We start from the raw sequence: 16,972 nt of genomic DNA on the forward strand, positions 1-16,972 counted from the left end.
GAAAAGCCTCTGACTATCCACTCTGTCTATGCCCCTCATAATTTTGTATACCTCTATCAGGTCGCCCCTCAACCTCCTTCGTTCCAGTGAGAACAAACCGAGTTTATTCAACCGCTCCTCATAGCTAATGCCCTCCATACCAGGCAACATTCTGGTAAATCTCTTCTGCACCCTCTCTAAAGCCTCCACATCCTTCTGGTAGTGTGGCGACCAGAATTGAACACTATACTCCAAGTGTGGCCTAACTAAGGTTCTATACAGCTGCAACACGACTTGCCAATTCTTATACTCAATGCCCCGGCCAATGAAGGCAAGCATGCCGTATGCCTTCTTGACTACCTTCTCCACCTGTGTTGCCCCTTTCAGTGATCAGTAGACCTGTACACCCAGATCCTTCTGCCTATCAATACTCTTTGGTGTTCTGCCATTTACTGTGGGCTGGATTCTCCGCTGTCAGGATTCTCCGTTGTCGGGATTCCCCGCTGCGCCGGCAGCGCAACCACGCCCGGGGATTTCACGACGGTGTGGGGCTGCCCACAATGGAAAATCCCATTGGCTGGCTGGCGGGATGGAGAATCCCGCTGCCGGCGGGGGTGCGTCGGCCAGAAAACTGGTGTTGCGGGACAGAGAATCCCACCCTGTATATTCCCTACCTGCATTAGACCTTCCAAAATGCATTACCTCACATTTGTCCGGATTAAACTCCATCTGCCATCTCTCCGCCCAAGTCTCCAAACAATCTAAATCCTGCTGTATCCTCCGACAGTCCTCATCGCTATCCGCAATTCCACCAACCTTTGTGTCGTCTGCAAACTTACTAATCAGACCAGTTACATTTTCCTCCAAATCATTTATATATACTACAAAGAGCAAAGGTCCCAGCACTGATCGCTGTGGAACACCACTGGTCACAGCCCTCCAATTAGAAAAGCATCCTTCCATTGCTTCTCTCTGCCTTCTATGACCTAGCCAGTTCTGTATCCACCTTGCCAGCTCACCCCTGATCCCGTGTGACTTCACCTTTTGTACTAGTCTACCATGAGGGACCTTGTCAAAGGCCTTACTGAAGTCCATGCCGTCCAGGTAGCTTCAGACTGTGACCTTTGTCGTTCATCTTAAACCCGCCCTTATTTTTAAATATTCCATACCTGTATTGCCTCAATGCAACACTTACCACCCCCAACCCTGCTCACACCAGGCTATCTGTTGTGAGAGTTACTACTTTTTGTCTGCATTCTCCCTCCCTTCAGTTCAGAAGAAGAGCCTCGGGATTCAAAATGTTTACTCCGTTTTCTCTCCGAAGAGATACTGGCAGACCGGCTGCTTTTTTCCCAGCATCCTCTACTCTCGTTTCAGATTCCAGCAGTATTTTGCTTACATTAATGGAAATTAATGTTGCCTTCTGCCCACCGCAAAGCCGAGGAAAGGTTTCAACTTGTTATCAAAGACAAAGAAAAACTCGGCTTTTGAGTGAACAACGTGACAGAGGGCTTTTTGGTGTATCATTCCAAACAAGCCAATTTTCCTCGCTCATCCATAATGTTTGCCTTCACTGGAATAATATTCCAAAAGTCTTGGTCATTTGGAACCCATCACGTTCCTTATAGCGCGAAAGGATCACTGCTCTTATATCCCCCAAATCCCATTCCAAACTGGATGTTCACCCAGCCCTTGTCGCGGCAATTCAACCAAATAAAGTTGACTGTGCAGGCTTGGAGGGCCGAAGGGCCTGTTCCTGTTCTATATTGTTCTTAGCGCTCTTAGTGTAAAAGCAAAATACTGCAGACGCACACAATCTGAAATCAAAACGGAAAATGCTGAGTAAACTCAGCAGGTCTGGTAGCATTGGTGGAGAGAAAGATAACGTTTCGAGCCCGTGTATTTTTTTTTAATATAAAATTTAATTTAGTTGTCAGCCAGATCTTGGTAGAAAGTTAGAGGGATGGCAGGGAAGGGAGTGCAATGTTCCTCCTGCAGGATGTTTGAGGTGAGGGATGCCGTTAGTGTCCCTGCTGATTTTACCTGCAGGAAGTGCTGCCATCTCCAGCTCCTCCAAGACCGAGTTAGGGAACTGGAGCTGGAGTTGGAAGAACTTCGGATCATTCGGGAGGCAGAGGGGATCATAGATAGCAGCTTCAGGGAATTAGTTACACCAAAGATTGGAGATAGATGGGTAACTGTAAGAGGGACTGGGAAAAAGCAGTCAGTGCAGGGATTCCCTGCGGTCGTTCCCCTGAGAAACAAGTATACCGCTTTGGATACTTGTGGGGGGGGGGACTTACCAGGGGTAAGCCATGGGGTACGGGCCTCTGGCACGGAGTCTGTCCCTGTTGCTCAGAAGGGAAGGGGGGAGAGGAGCAGAGCATTAGTAATTGTGGACTCGATAGTCAGGGGCACAGATAGGAGATTTTGTGGGAGCGTGAGAGACTCACGTTTGGTATGTTGCCTCCCAGGTGCAAGGGTACGTGATGTCTCGGATCGTGTTTTCCGGGTCCTTAAGGGGGAGGGGGAGCAGCCCCAAGTCGTGGTCCACATTAGCACTAACGACATAGGTAGGAAAGGGGATAAGGATGTCAGGCAGGCTTTCAGGGAGCTAGGATGGAAGCTCAGAACTAGAACAAACAGAGTTGTTATCTCTGGGTTGTTGCCCGTGCCACGTGATAGTGAGATGAGGAATAAGGAGAGAGAGCAATTAAACACGTGGCTACAGGGATGGTGCAGGCGGGAGGGATTCAGATTTCTGGATAACTGGGGCTCTTTCTGGAGAAGGTGGGACCTCTACAGACAGGATGGTCTACATCTGAACCTGCAGGGCACAAATATCCTGGGGGGGAGATTTGTTAGTGCTCTTTGGGGGGGTTTAAACTAATGCAGCAGGGGCATGGGAGCCTGGATTGTAGTTTTAGGGTAAGGGAGAATGAGAGTATAGAGGTCAGGAGCTCAGATTTGACGTCGCAGGAGAGGGCCAGTGTTCAGGTAGGTGGTTTGAAGTGTGTCTACTTCAATGCCAGGAGTATACGAAATAAGGTAGGGGAACTGGCAGCATGGGTTGGTACCTGGGACTTCGATGTTGTGGCCATTTCGGACACATGGCTAGAGCAGGGACAGGAATGGATGTTGCAGGTTCCGGGGTTTAGGTGTTTTAGTAAGCTCAGAGAAGGAGGCAAAAGAGGGGGAGGTGTGGCGCTGCTAGTCAAGAGCAGTATTACGGTGGCAGAGAGGATGCTAGATGGGGACTCATCTTCCGAGGTAGTATGGGCTGAGGTTAGAAACAGGAAAGGAGAGGTCACCCTGTTGGGAGTTTTTTATAGGCCTCCAAATAGTTCTAGGGATGTAGAGGAAAGGATGGCGAGGATGATCCTGTATAAGAGCGAAAGTAACAGGGTAGTTATTATGGGAGACTTTAACTTTCCAAATATTGACTGGAAAAGATATAGTTCGAGTACATTAGATGGGTCGTTTTTTGTACAGTGTGTGCAGGAGGGTTTCCTGACACAGTTTGTTGACAGGCCAACAAGAGGCGAGGCCACATTGGATTTGGTTTTGGGTAATGAACCAGGCCAGGTGTTGGATTTGGAGGTAGGTGAGCACTTTGGGGACAGTGACCACAATTCGGTGACGTTTACGTTAAGGATGGAAAGGGATAAGTATACACCGCAGGGCAAGAGTTATAGCTGGGGGAAGGGAAATTATGATGCCATTAGACGTGACTTGGGGGGGGATAAGGTGGAGAAGTAGGCTGCAAGTGTTGGAACACTGGATAAGTGGAGCTTGTTCAAGGATCAGCTACTGCGTGTTCTTGATAAGCATGTACCGGTCAGGCAGGGAGGAAGGTGCCGAGCGAGGGAACCGTGGTTTACCAAAGAAGTGGAATCTCTTGTTAAGAGGAAGAAGGAGGCCTATGTGAAGATGAGGTGTGAAGTTTCAGTTGGGGCGTTGGATAGTTACAAGGTAGCGAGGAAGGATCTAAAGAGAGAGCTAAAACGAGCAAGGAGGGGACATGAGAAGTATTTGGCAGGAAGGATCAAGGAAAACCCAAAAGCTTTCTATAGGTATGTCAGGAATAAGCGAATGACTAGGGAAAGAGTAGGACCAGTCAAGGACAGGGATGGGAAGTTGTGTGTAGAGTCTGAAGAGATAGGCGAGATACTAAATGAATATTTTTCATCAGTATTCACTCAGGAAAAAGGATAATGTTGTGGAGGAGAATGCTGAGCTCCAGGTAAATAGATTAGATGGCATTGAGGTACGTAGGGAAGAGGTGTTGGCAATTCTGGACAGGCTGAAAATAGATAAGTCCCCGGGACCTGATGGGATTTATCCTAGGATTCTCTGGGAGGCCAGGGAAGAGATTGCTGGACCATTGGCTTTGATTTTTATGTCATCATTGGCTACAGGAATAGTGCCAGAGGACTGGAGGATAGCAAATGTGGTCCCTTTGTTCAAAAAGGGGAGCAGAGACAACCCCGGCAACTATAGACCGGTGAGCCTCACATCTGTAGTGGGTAAAGTCTTGGAGGGGATTATAAGAGACAAGATTTATAATCATCTAGATAGGAATAATATGATCAGGGATAGTCAGCATGGCTTTGTGAAGGGTAGGTCATGCCTCACAAACCTTATCGAGTTCTTTGAGAAGGTGACTGAACAGGTAGACGAGGGTAGAGCAGTTGATGTGGTGTATATGGATTTCAGCAAAGCGTTTGATAAGGTTCCCCACGGTAGGCTATTGCAGAAAATACGGAGGCTGGGGATTGAGGGTGATTTAGAGATGTGGATCAGAAATTGGCTAGCTGAAAGAAGACAGAGGGTGGTGGTTGATGGGAAATGTTCAGAATGGAGTTCAGTCACAAGTGGAGTACCACAAGGATCTGTTCTGGGGCCGTTGCTGTTTGTCATTTTTATCAATGACCTGGAGGAAGGCGCAGAAGGGTGGGTGAGTAAATTTGCAGATGATAATAAAGTCGGTGGTGTTGTCGATAGTGTGGAAGGAAGTAGCAGGTTACAGAGGGATATAGATAAGCTGCAGAGCTGGGCTGAGAGGTGGCAAATGGAGTTTAATGTAGAGAAGTGTGAGGTGATTCACTTTGGAAGGAATAACAGGAATGCGGAATATTTGGCTAATGGTAAAGTTCTTGGAAGTGTGGATGAGCAGAGGGATCTAGGTGTCCATGTACATAGATCCCTGAAAGTTGCCACCCAGGTTGATAGGGTTGTGAAGAAGGCCTATGGAGTGTTGGCCTTTATTGGTAGAGGGATTGAGTTCCGGAGTCAGGAGGTCATGTTGCAGCTGTACAGAACTCTGGTACGGCCGCATTTGGAGTATTGCGTACAGTTCTGGTCACCGCATTATAGGAAGGACGTGGAGGCTTTGGAGCGGGTGCAGAGGAGATTTACCAGGATGTTGCCTGGTATGGAGGGAAAATCCTATGAGGAAAGGCTGATGGACTTGAGGTTGTTTTCGTTGGAGAGAAGAAGGTTAAGAGGAGACTTAATAGAGGCATACAAAATGATCAGGGGGTTGGATAGGGTGGACAGTGAGAGCCTTCTCCCGCGGATGGATATGGCTGGCACGAGGGGACATAACTTTAAACTGAGGGGTAATAGATATAGGACAGAGGTCAGAGGTAGGTTCTTTACGCAAAGAGTAGTGAGGCCGTGGAATGCCCTACCTGCTACAGTAGTGAACTCGCCAACATTGAGGGCATTTAAAAGTGTATTGGATAAACATGGATGATAATGGCATAGTGTAGGTTAGATGGCTTTTGTTTCGGTGCAACATTGTGGGCCGAAGGGCCTGTACTGCGCTGTATCGTTCTATGTTCTATGACTCTTCGAATGAGCTCTGGCTGCTCTCTTTGGGATTCTGTTCCACTTATCCACCACACTGTGAGAGAGAATATTCTCCTCATTTGGAAGTTCACTCGAAGCTTTTGAATTAATTGCTCGCCCCCTCCTAATTTGACACTCACGCTGACAGGCGGGATTTTCCAACCGGAATATTCCGGTCCCACTGAGCGCTGCGGGGAGTGCGCCAATTTCCCGGTGGCGAGGGGTGGAGGGGTGGATTCAATGGGAAATATCATTGGCAGTGGGGGGCCACCTCCTGCCACCGAGAAACATGCCACCGGGGGAGGGGGGGGGGGTTGCGAAAAATCCCCCCCCCCCCCCCCACATGTGTCCCCCAACATTTAAAAACTACCCCGATATTTTAAAAATGCAAATTCCATTCTATAAGCCTCTCTCCCTGATAGAGGACCCTAAATTCCAGGATTATTGTTGCCTTCACTGAACAATCTCCATGATCCTTTTTAAGATAAAGGACCCAAACTGGCACACAGTCTTCTAAATAGGGCCTACTAGAAGGTCAGAATACCCCAGCCTACAACCAGATGATCCACAGATGCATTCAGCCACATGATTATCCAAACTGATTAAAGCTTCACAATAACTGGATGCTTTCAATGAACGTTCAACAATTGCATCCAAATCCTTTTCTGTTTCACCGTTCCTAAATCTAAAACCTTCCATTGTCTGAACAGTGAGTATCGCATTTGTCATGTCTTATATTGAACATTGAATCAAAGGAGAAGTTCATTAACTTGTACAAAGACAAATTTCTCACCAGAGCTTGGGGTATGTTGTTGAGCCCAAATATAAAAAATAGAGGCTGGTTTAGCACAGTGGGTTGACTTGCAAGGCCAGCAGCGTGGGTTCAATTCCCGTACCGGCCTCCCTGAACAGGCGCCGAAATGTGGCGACTAGGAGCTTTTCACAGTAACTTCATTGAAGCCTACTTGTGACAATAAGTGATTATTATTATTATACTAGGCGAAAGCGCAATGGACTTAAAAACATGCTGTACAAATATGCTTAGGGCTTGCAGGAACTCTGGCTGCTATTTTAGCAGAAGCAGTGTCTTGTTTATTTTTAAACTGGTTAATATACACAGTAAGAAGTCTTACACCAGGTTAAAGTCCAACAGGTTTGTTTTAAATCACTAGCTTTCGGAGCGTAGCTCCTTCCTCAGGTGAGTGAAGAGGTGAGTTCCACAACCACATATATAGACAAAGTCAATGATGCAAGATGATACCTACCCCAGTCCAACACCAGCATCTCCACAATATGCCCAGTAATATAGCAAAGGAATTTCATGCAAATTTATTCATATGATATGCTTCCTGGGCAGTGGGTCTATGTAAATACAAGATCATGAAAAGCAAATGGCCAAAATGGATGAATGCAGGCAGTGAAACTTCCCTCAGGAAACAAACTTGGATTGACTCCTTGGTATTTACACAGTTCGTAGAAGAACTGAGCTTGCTGAATCAAAGAAGTCTTTTTCCCCCCGTTATTCCTTGTTTTCTCTTTGTTTCAAGATACCTTGGGGATGGTGAGCTTTACACGCAATGCACAATTCTTAAACATTTTCAGTCACTCAGCTTTCCTCTTATCCTGAGGACTGCAATAATAAACAAAACAGGTAAAATATTTTTCATGTCAGGACGGCACGGTAGCACAATGGTTAGCACTGTTGCTGCACAGCGCCAGGGTACCAGGTTCGATACCCGGCTTGGGTCACTGTCCGTGCGGAGTCTGCACGTTCTCCCCGTGTCTGCGTGGGTTTCCTCCGGGTGCTCCGGTTTCCTCCCACAGTCCAAAGATGTGCAGGTTAGGTGGATTGGCCATGCTAAATTGTCCCTTAGTGTCCAAAGATGTGCAGGTTAGGTGGATTGGCCATGCTAAATTGTCCCTTAGTGTCCAAAGATGTGCAGGTTAGGTGGATTGGCCCTGCCAAATTGCCCCTTAGTGACCAAAGATGTGTCGGTTAGGTGGATTTCCAAGGCTGCATTGCCCTTAATGTCCAAAGATGTGCAGGTTAGGTGGATTGGCCATGCCAAATTGTCCCTGAGTGTCCAAAGATGGGCAGGTTAGGTGGATAGGCCGTGCTAAATTGTCCCTTAGCGTCCAAAGATGTGCAGGTTAGGTGGATTGGCAGTGTTAAATTGTCCCTTAGTGTCCAAAGATGGGCAGGTTAGGTGGATTGGCCATGCCAAATTGCCCCTTAGTGTCCAAAGATGTGTAGGTTAGGTGGATTGACCATGTTAAATTGTCCCTTAGTGTCCAAAGATGTGCAGGTTAGGTGGATTGGCAGTGTTAAATTGTCCCTTAGTGTCCAAAGATGTGCAGGTTAGGTGGATTGGCCATGCTAAATTGCCCCTTAGTGTCTAAAGATGTGTAGGTTAGGTGGATTGGCCATGCCAAATTGTCCCTTAGTGTCCAAAGATGGGCAGGTTAGGTGGATTGGCCATGCCAAATTGCCCCTTAGTGTCCAAAGATGTGCAGGTTAGGTGGATTGGCCATGTTAAATTGTCCCTTAGTGCCTAAAGATGTGCAGGTTAGGTGGATTGGCCCTGCCAAATTGCCCCTTAGTGTCCAAAGATGTGTAGGTTAGGTGGATTTCCAAGGCTACATTGCCCTTAGTGTCCAAAGATGTGCAGGTTAGGTGGATTGGCCGTGCTAAACTGTCCCTTAGTGTCCAAAGGTGTGCAGGTTAGGTGGATTGGCCATGTTAAATTGTCCCTTAGTGCCTAAAGATGTGCAGGTTAGGTGGATTGGCCCTGCCAAATTGCCCCTTAGTGTCCAAAGATGTGCAGGTTAGTTGGATTGGGCTTGCTAAACTGTCCCTTAGTATCCAAAGATGTGCAGGTTAGGTGGATTGGCCATCATAAATTGTCCCTTAGTGTCCAAAGATGTGCAGGTTAGGTGGAGTGGCCATGCCAAATTGCCCTCAGTGTCCAAAGATGTGTAGGTTAGGTGGATTGGCCATGTTAAATTGTCCCTTAGTGTCCAAAGATGTGCAGGTTAGGTGGAGTGGCCATGCTAAATTCTCCCTTAGTGTCCAAAGATGTGCAGGTTCGGTGGATTAGCCATGTTAAATTGTCCCTTAGTGTCCAAAGATGTGCAGGTTAGGTGGATTGGCCATCATAAATTGTCCCTTAGTGTCCAAAGATGTGCAGGTTAGGTGGAGTGGCCATGTTAAATTGTCCCTTAGTGTCCAAAGATGTGCAGGTTAGGTGGATTGGCCATCATAAATTGTCCCTTAGTGTCCAAAGATGTGCAGGTTAGGTGGAGTGGCCATGTTAAATTGTCCCTTAGTGTCCAAAGATGTGCAGGTTAGGTGGAGTGGCCATGCCAAATTGCCCTCAGTGTCCAATAAAGGTTAGGTGGAGTTGCGGGGATATGGTGGAGGTGTGGGCTGAAGTGGAGTGCTCTTTCCAAGGGCTGGCGCAGACTTGATGGGCCGAATAGCCTCCATCTGCACTGTAAATTATTTTTTCTATGTAAATCAGCACTGCGCAAATACATGGGGCGGGATTCTCCGTCGGCGGGATCCTCCGTTTCGCCGGCAGTGCACTCACGCCGCGGATTTCCCGATGGCATGGGGGTGCCCATTGGCCGGCTGGCTGGCGGGTGGGGAATCCCGCCCCATGCTGTTTGCATTTACCTCTGCGTGCCCAGCCTAATATATGCTGCACATTTCTTGTGCGTTCATGACATTTCTGTCATGCAAAGTGGATTTTTCGCATGAGAGGCAGCAGCCCCAAATTCAATTTTTTCTTTCAAACATACAGTCGACGTAGAGAAAAAGGTTTCAAAGCCACAATGTTCGCCAACTTGCCCAAACCTCTTTGAGATCATTTTCATTCCTTCATATCGTACAATCTGTGTGACGGTCTTTGGTGAAATTAAAGCACGACTCTTCTGTTTTCTCTCTCTGTGTGAGCAGCTGGCCGCCGCGGCAGCCACGTCTGCCGGGACAGTCTCGGAAGATGCGCTCGATGAAGATGAAGAAGGGCAAATCTCACAAAGCTCGTCGGAGCTGTCGAAACTCAGTTCGAAAAGCGCAAAGGAAAGAAGGAACAGGCGGCGGAAGCGGAAGCAGACGAGAGGGCACTCGGAAGGGGAAGAGAAAGGCGACCATGAAAAGATTTTAAAATCAGAATCTGACAATGGGATCAGTAAACGGGGCAGGCATTTAATGAAATACCCCATGAACCAGGTACAGTGATTTCTCTGTTTGTTCTGAGTATTATGCTATGTCACAGAAAGTATTTTAAAAATTATTTGTCCATGGGATGTGGGCGTTGCTGGCTGGGCCAATGGTGGTATGTATTAGGGGATAATACGGTACACCACGTGTCGACAGGCTATTGGTGGAGGGATGCCAGGTCCTGATAGGATTTGCCACCTACTGGACTCCACCCAGAAATGCCGGTATAAGAACCCAGTTTTTCCCTCCATTTCCCTCAGCAGCTGCATTCTGTAACCACGCTGCTGGGGATAAAGTTCTGCTTAATAAAGCCTTCAATTGACATTACCTCAACCTGCCTTGCGTCATATTGACGGTGCTACATCCACCATTTTGAAGAAAACCATTAATCGGCATTTGAGCTTGTTAACAATAAGCCAGTTGACTTGAATGTTGCGCTGCCTATGTCAATAATGCACGTGAGCAAGCAGGCAGCAGCTGACAGTCTGTTTTTCACCATCTGAGGTGAAAATGCTGTAAGAGAGAGAGGGGTACTTCCTTTGGGGGGCTGCCCTGTTTGTCAGGGCACGCCCCAGCTTTGTGTCCCCTAATCTGGTATCCAGAACCTGCCCCCTCCACCCAACTCCGCTCCCTAGGGTTCCCTGTCCCTTCCTACCCTAAAGACCAAGGGATCCATTGATCTGACTCCCGGGGCTTCCTTGCAGTCCCAGCAGTGGCCACTACTGAGTTCTGGTGCTGCTGGGACTGCTCGCGTGCCGGCCAATCTGGATTGGCTAGCAGTTCTTGGGGGTGGGACGTCCTCCCACTGAGAGGGGTGGGGGAAGTCCCATCCTCTGCTTGTTAAGGCTGCCGGCAGCGTGTGTTATCGCCGAGACTCAGGGGGGCAACTTTTCCAAATTGATCAGTTTGGAAGGCCGACCCACAAAATTCAGCCCGTCATTTCTCACAGTGAGTGATCCATCCATAATTGGGGGCATTTAGCATTACCTGAAACTCAATTAGGAATGTATTGCATTCGGTGGCAAGGTCTCTGACTATCTCATCGTACGAATTTAGCAATATTCATTTATTTACTTTCTCCAGTTCCTTATTCCAAATCTGGAGATATTTGCTGGTATGTGAAAGGAAAGGTGTTTTTTCTCAAAAAAAATACAAAGCCACTTCAGAACTCAAAAGAATTAAATTATAATGGTCGACATGGCATTGAAATTATGGCATCTTAGAATCATACAGCACAGATGGACGCCATTCTGCCTGTCAAATCTGTGACTATTATCAAACAAGTTCTGAATTCAGTTATGTGAAGACCAATTACTTTCAGAGGAGTTAATCTGTTTGCTTTAAATATGCAGGTACCTCTGTTGAAATAATGGAAAATGCAATTCTGCATCACATTGCTATGAATGTATTGCACAGCTTAATTTCAAGGCTTCTCATCGATAGATAATTGCTTTGCCACATGTTAGTATCATCAGTTCTTTTATCTGTAAATAACACTAGACAAGTTGGTATTTTTGTACGACTGAAGCAGCATTTCACTCGTACTTATTTCAATATAGTCAGTTTTTAAATTCTAGACAGATTTTTAATCAGTACGGGAATCGAGGGTTATGGGGATAAGGCACAAAAATGGAGTTGAGGATTATATCAGATCAGTCATGATCTCATTGAGTGGCAGAGTAGACTCGATGGGCCGAGTGGCTGCCTTCTGCTCCTCCATCTTCTGGTCTTATAATCTTAGTCGACTGTATTTGTTGCTCACAATGCTGTCTTGTCTGCGCTACACTGGGGAGACCAAACGCAGACTGGGTGACCACTTTGTGGAACACATTTGCTCCGTCCAGAAGAATGAATCCTGCCCTTCTGGTCATTTGCCACGTCATTCGCCACCTTGCTCTCATGCTCACATTTCTATCCTCACCCTGCTACAGTGTTCCACAAAAGCCCAACGCACACTGGGGGAGCAGCGCCTCATCTCCTGATTAAGCACGTTACAGCCCCCAGGACTCAACATTGAGTTCAACAACCACAGAACATGAACTTTGTCCTCCATTTTGACTTTTTTCTCCCCAAGGTCAATCTGTATCTTGTTCACCATGCTTTTGCTTTCAGATCTTTATTCTGCTATTAACACGTTCTGTTATTTTACTTTCACATAGTGCTGATCTTTATTCTGTTATGAACACATTCTGCTATTTTACTTTCACACAGTGCTGATCTTTATTCTGCTATTAACACATTCTGCTATTTTACTTTCAGACAGTGCTGATCTTTATTCTGCTATTAACACATTCTGCTATTTTACTTTCACAGAGTGCTGACCTTTATTCTGCTATGAACACATTCTGCTATTTTACTTTCAGACAGTGCTGACCTTTATTCTGCTATTAACACATTCTGTTATTTTACTTTCACACACTGCTGATCTTTATTCTGCTATTAACACATTCTGCTATTTTACTTTCAGACAGTGCTGATCTTTATTCTGCTATTAACATATTCTGCTATTTTACTTTCACAGTGCTGGTCTTTATTCTGCTATTAACACATTCTGCTATTTTACTTTCAGACAGTGCTGATTTTTATTCTGCTATTAACACCTACCCTGAATCTTAAATACCATCATTGCAACTCCCTTTATCTTGTGTCCATGGCATTTTTGTAATTTAATCAGTCCTGCCATCTAACCTATCCCTGTGGGGGGCGGGGGAGGGCAGGTGGAGCAAAATAATTTTGCTCCACCTGCCCTCCCCTGCCCCCCACATTTCTGAACAGCACAAAACATTCCACATTTCTCTCTCCAGCTCTGAAGAAGAGCCATATGGACGCAAAACGTTAACTCTGTTTCTCTCTCCACAGATGCTGTCAGACCTGCTGAATTTTTCCAGCATTTTCTGTTTGTATTTCAGATCGCCAGCATCCGCAGTTATTATGCCTGAATGATATTTTTGTGCAATCTTGTAATGATTGTATTTTTCCATGAAACTTGCTGAATGACAACCCAGACCGTTTTAACACCTTCCTGTGAAGATTGACCTCCCATCAGGGACTGAGGGAGTGTCAGCTGTAAACCTGAAAATACATAACTAGCCACCACTTCTCTCTGGCATTTGACTGCTATGAGAGATAGACAGAGAGAATGCAAAGAGTGGCATGCAAGATCATGCAGGTAGCTCCCCCAGACAGTTAAATGGTTAAATGGCATCCCCCATTGTCAAACTGAACCATGGCCATCCGAAATAAGCCACGGTTTTATCCCTGCCTTATGTGGAATAAGCTGATCTCACACGGGATGGCAGCAGATGTAGCTGCAATGAGCCTTAATACCCATGGACCAGGTAGCAAAAAATAATCAGTCCTAGTCGCCGCTCTTAATCACGGGGCAGCACAAATTACAAAAATGCACAGTGGATGGCAATGTTGCTTCACAGATCCAGGGTCCCAGGTTCCAATCCCGACTTTGGTCACCGTCTGTGCGGAGTCTGCCCGTTCCCCCCGTGTCTGCGTGGGTTTCCTCCGGGTGCTCCGGTTTCCTCCCACAGTCCAAAGATGTGCAGGTTAGGTGGATTGGCCATGATAAATTGTCCCTTAGTGTCAAGAAACGGTTAGGTGGAGTTATTGGGTTACGGGCACAGGGTGGAGGGGTGGGCTTGGGTGGGGTGCTCTTTCCAAGGGCCGGTGTAGACTCGATGGGCCGAATGGCCTCCTTCAGCACTGTAAATTCTATGGTTAATAACAACGCAATGATCTGTGGAGCAGCGCAAACCTCATCTTAACAATATATTACTAATCCTTCTGAGTCAAAATGATTACTCTTGTTGATAGTGGGAAAAATGACCATTGTTCTTCTTGTTGCAGTCTCAACTGAGCATCTTGGGGTCCCCGAACCTGACTAGATTTGACAGCAAAAGCAGCATTTTCAGCATTAGAGACCGCAAAGAACCTGGTTCGGAGACTGAATTTGCCGATGACGAACACAGCACGGTGGAAGAGACAGACGGCAACCGGAAGAATTCGTTGTTTGTCCCAAACAGGGAGCCCAACAGGAGGAATAGCTACAGCGGTTACAGTCAACCCAGCAAGTCGTCGAAAATGTTTCCAGTCCTTCCAGTCAATGTGAAAAGGAACAGCACAGTGGACTGCAACGGTGTGGTCTCACTTATCGGTGGCCCAGGAGCTACCCTACCTGGTGGACGCCTACTGCCTGAGGTGATAATAGATAAGGCAGCTACTGATGACAGTGTAAGGAAGTCAATAAGTAGATCAGTTTAGGCATGGCGGTCTAACCTCTCTGCATTTATGTATGCCGCCCTTCCTGACAAAGGATGCCGTTTAGGAATGGAAGTTGGTTTGTGCAATAGAACCTACATGCACTTCACCCAAGTCCAAATTGTTACCTACTAATGAACATGCTGAATTGGGAACCTGTTTTTAAAAAAAAAAAAATCCCCTTCTGAAAATGACCTAGGATGAGTAATCTCTAGAGAAACCGGAACCCTTTTGCACCCAAAAGAAATGCCTTCTCTGATCTCCAGCTTCATTTAGAACACTAAGCGGCGGGACAGACCTCCACAAAACATTATAGAACTGGCATGGGCTGTGTGTGTGAACTGACTCTCTTCCCCTCGCCCTAGTGGGTTTGATAGATCTGCTGTATCATAAAAGCTAGACATAGGCCAAGCTTTCGAGTGGTGCATCCTTCCTCATGAGGAACAAGTTAGAAATGAAGGCAAAACAAAAGCCCCTTTACATAAAAGGAGGAGCGAATGACGTTTTAACGCCCTAACGCACAGTGCATTTGTTAAGGAAGTCACCAAAGGTTAAATTCGGTGATTGTTACGCTCCCGATGCAGAGTCATGCTCAAACAGGACTGGATTCTCCGTTCCCCCAGCCGCGTCTTTCCCGAAGGCGCGCCTTTCACTGGCGGCGCGATTCTCTCTTCCTGCCACTTGTCAATGGAATTTCCCATTGAAGCCACCTCCATGCTGTCGGGAAACCCAAGGGTAGGGGGTGCACTGCCAGTGGGATAAGAGATTCCCAACGGCCGGAGAATTCCAGCCACAATTAAGAGAATTGGTGCTTCCCCCCCGCCCCCGCCCCCCCCCCCCCCCACCCCACCCAAATGTTGGCATTTCTTCCTGTGACAACCTCGTAATCCACGATTGAAGAAATCAATGTATTCCAAATTGTTTGGGTGGAAAAAAGGACATTTGTTCGGGCTGAGTATCGATTACATTCTAAGGCATTTTCGGAGATCCTGCAACCAGCATTAAACTCCCCACTTCTGTGTTTCTTTCTATCCCTCTCATCCAGTGAGCACATGTACCTTCAGGTCTATATCTGTATAACGTGCATGCCCACACGGCCTTATTGAAGCTTGAAGTGTGATGCATGGAGCATGGGAAATCATTTATATATAGATAAAGCTGGCAATTTTGCACTGATCTAAACAGACAGTATCTTTTTCATTTGTGTTGTGTCAAAAGTTGCGTTTCAAAAGACCAATATTTGGCATTTTGTCACCAATTTGGTTTGCATACTGCAGATATTTCTCATTTGCATTGGAGAGCTGTGCCGTGTGTTGCACCAGCAGTTGTTCGAAAATTGCCTTTGTGATTTTGCATTTCTGGGCACTGTCCTTCCTCGAGGGGTGGACAGGTGGGGGAGGGGGGGGGGGCGGTGTGGGGGAGTTCACCCTGGCCGGGGCTGTGTAAAGGATGGCACTCAGAGCAGACACCACTCTGCAGCACAATTTAGTTTTGCCGCTGCCGTTTAAGTTGAGAGGTGGCGAGTGAAATTATTTGTGAGGTGGTGCTCGTCGACTCCAGGAGCATTTGCGTGACGTCTCGCCGCTGTTACAGAGCTGTTTCCAGTTACAGAACTGTCCTGTAAATGGAGCGCAATGATGATTGAGCTAAAATTTGGTTACACTGACACAAATCTGTCCCAAAAGAACTGCTTTGTAAAATTGTTGAAAACTGTTGCCCTTTTTAATTCATATATTAAACCAGGAACTTAAGTCAGTTGGGTGATTTGTGTAATATCATGAACCCCTCTCTGACACTCACCTCAATTGACTAACTGGCATATCAGTCTTTTTTTAAAGGTTCATGTGAATTTGCTGCCCATCAAAGAGCAGTTTACCACCGAGTATCCCTTTCAGAAAATGAAATATTACATTTAAAAAGGGCCACATTGCTTGGGAAACCTTTAATTCATGACATTCCTTTTACATGCCTGGTAAATGAATGGGCAAAAGGTTTGACAAAGCATTCTCACGAAGGTGTGCCCAGTAACATCCTTTTGTTTATCTGCAGTTTTCTTAGTTTTTCAAATATATTTTTGTTCACTCAAAGCCTGATGTCATCAAATTGGTGCAAAGCGCAGGTTCTGTTCAAAAATAGTTCAAATGTGTGGTGTTTGCTGTTTGTGACGGGACGGAACTGGTGCAAAGAGGTCAGCTAGCCTACCAATGAGCAGGAGCTGAATTAACATAATCATTGAGCTGGAACTACTTAAGCCATTGAAACTGTTTGCAATCTTTTCCCCTGCTCAAATTTTCAAAATATCCATGATTGATTAATTCTTTAAAGTGGCTCTCTTACACATTTGGGTTCAATCACTTTCAAACAACTCTCCTCTGTGTGATCAGCGATCATAATATAAACAGAAATATATTTTACCAACAGACGGAAATAGAGGCAGAAAGAAAATGCTAAAGGTTTTTGATTTGTGGTGATGTTTTGCATTGAAAGCCAGTTAATTCGGTATTTTAGTCAGATAAGTTCACAATTTCATAAGATATAGCAGCTGAATTAGGCCATTCGACCCATCGAGTTTACTCTGCCATTCTATCAGGGCTGACATGTGCCTGAAATGGCTTGGATTTTTTAACTGATTGAAATGATAAAGGATAC

At 46.2% G+C, this 16,972-nt stretch overlaps 1 protein-coding gene across 11 annotated transcripts in view; it reads left to right on the forward strand.

Annotated features, from left to right (window-relative positions):
• The window catches only part of LOC140405457 (sodium channel protein type 8 subunit alpha-like), a 381,151-nt gene that overhangs the window by 230,920 nt on the left and 133,259 nt on the right, over positions 1-16,972 (forward strand). For 7 of the 11 annotated variants that reach the window (XM_072493902.1, XM_072493904.1, XM_072493901.1 and 4 more), the window contains 2 exons: positions 9,791-10,063; positions 13,913-14,296. In XM_072493902.1, coding sequence (XP_072350003.1) covers positions 9,791-10,063; positions 13,913-14,296 — 657 coding nt within the window. The remainder of the gene's footprint in view (positions 1-9,790; positions 10,064-13,912; positions 14,297-16,972) is intronic. The other 4 variants (XM_072493907.1, XM_072493905.1, XM_072493906.1 and 1 more) reach the window with 1 other exon arrangement.

This window comes from Scyliorhinus torazame, chromosome X (genome assembly GCF_047496885.1).
Source record: "Scyliorhinus torazame isolate Kashiwa2021f chromosome X, sScyTor2.1, whole genome shotgun sequence".
NCBI classification, from domain to species: Eukaryota; Metazoa; Chordata; class Chondrichthyes; order Carcharhiniformes; family Scyliorhinidae; genus Scyliorhinus; species Scyliorhinus torazame.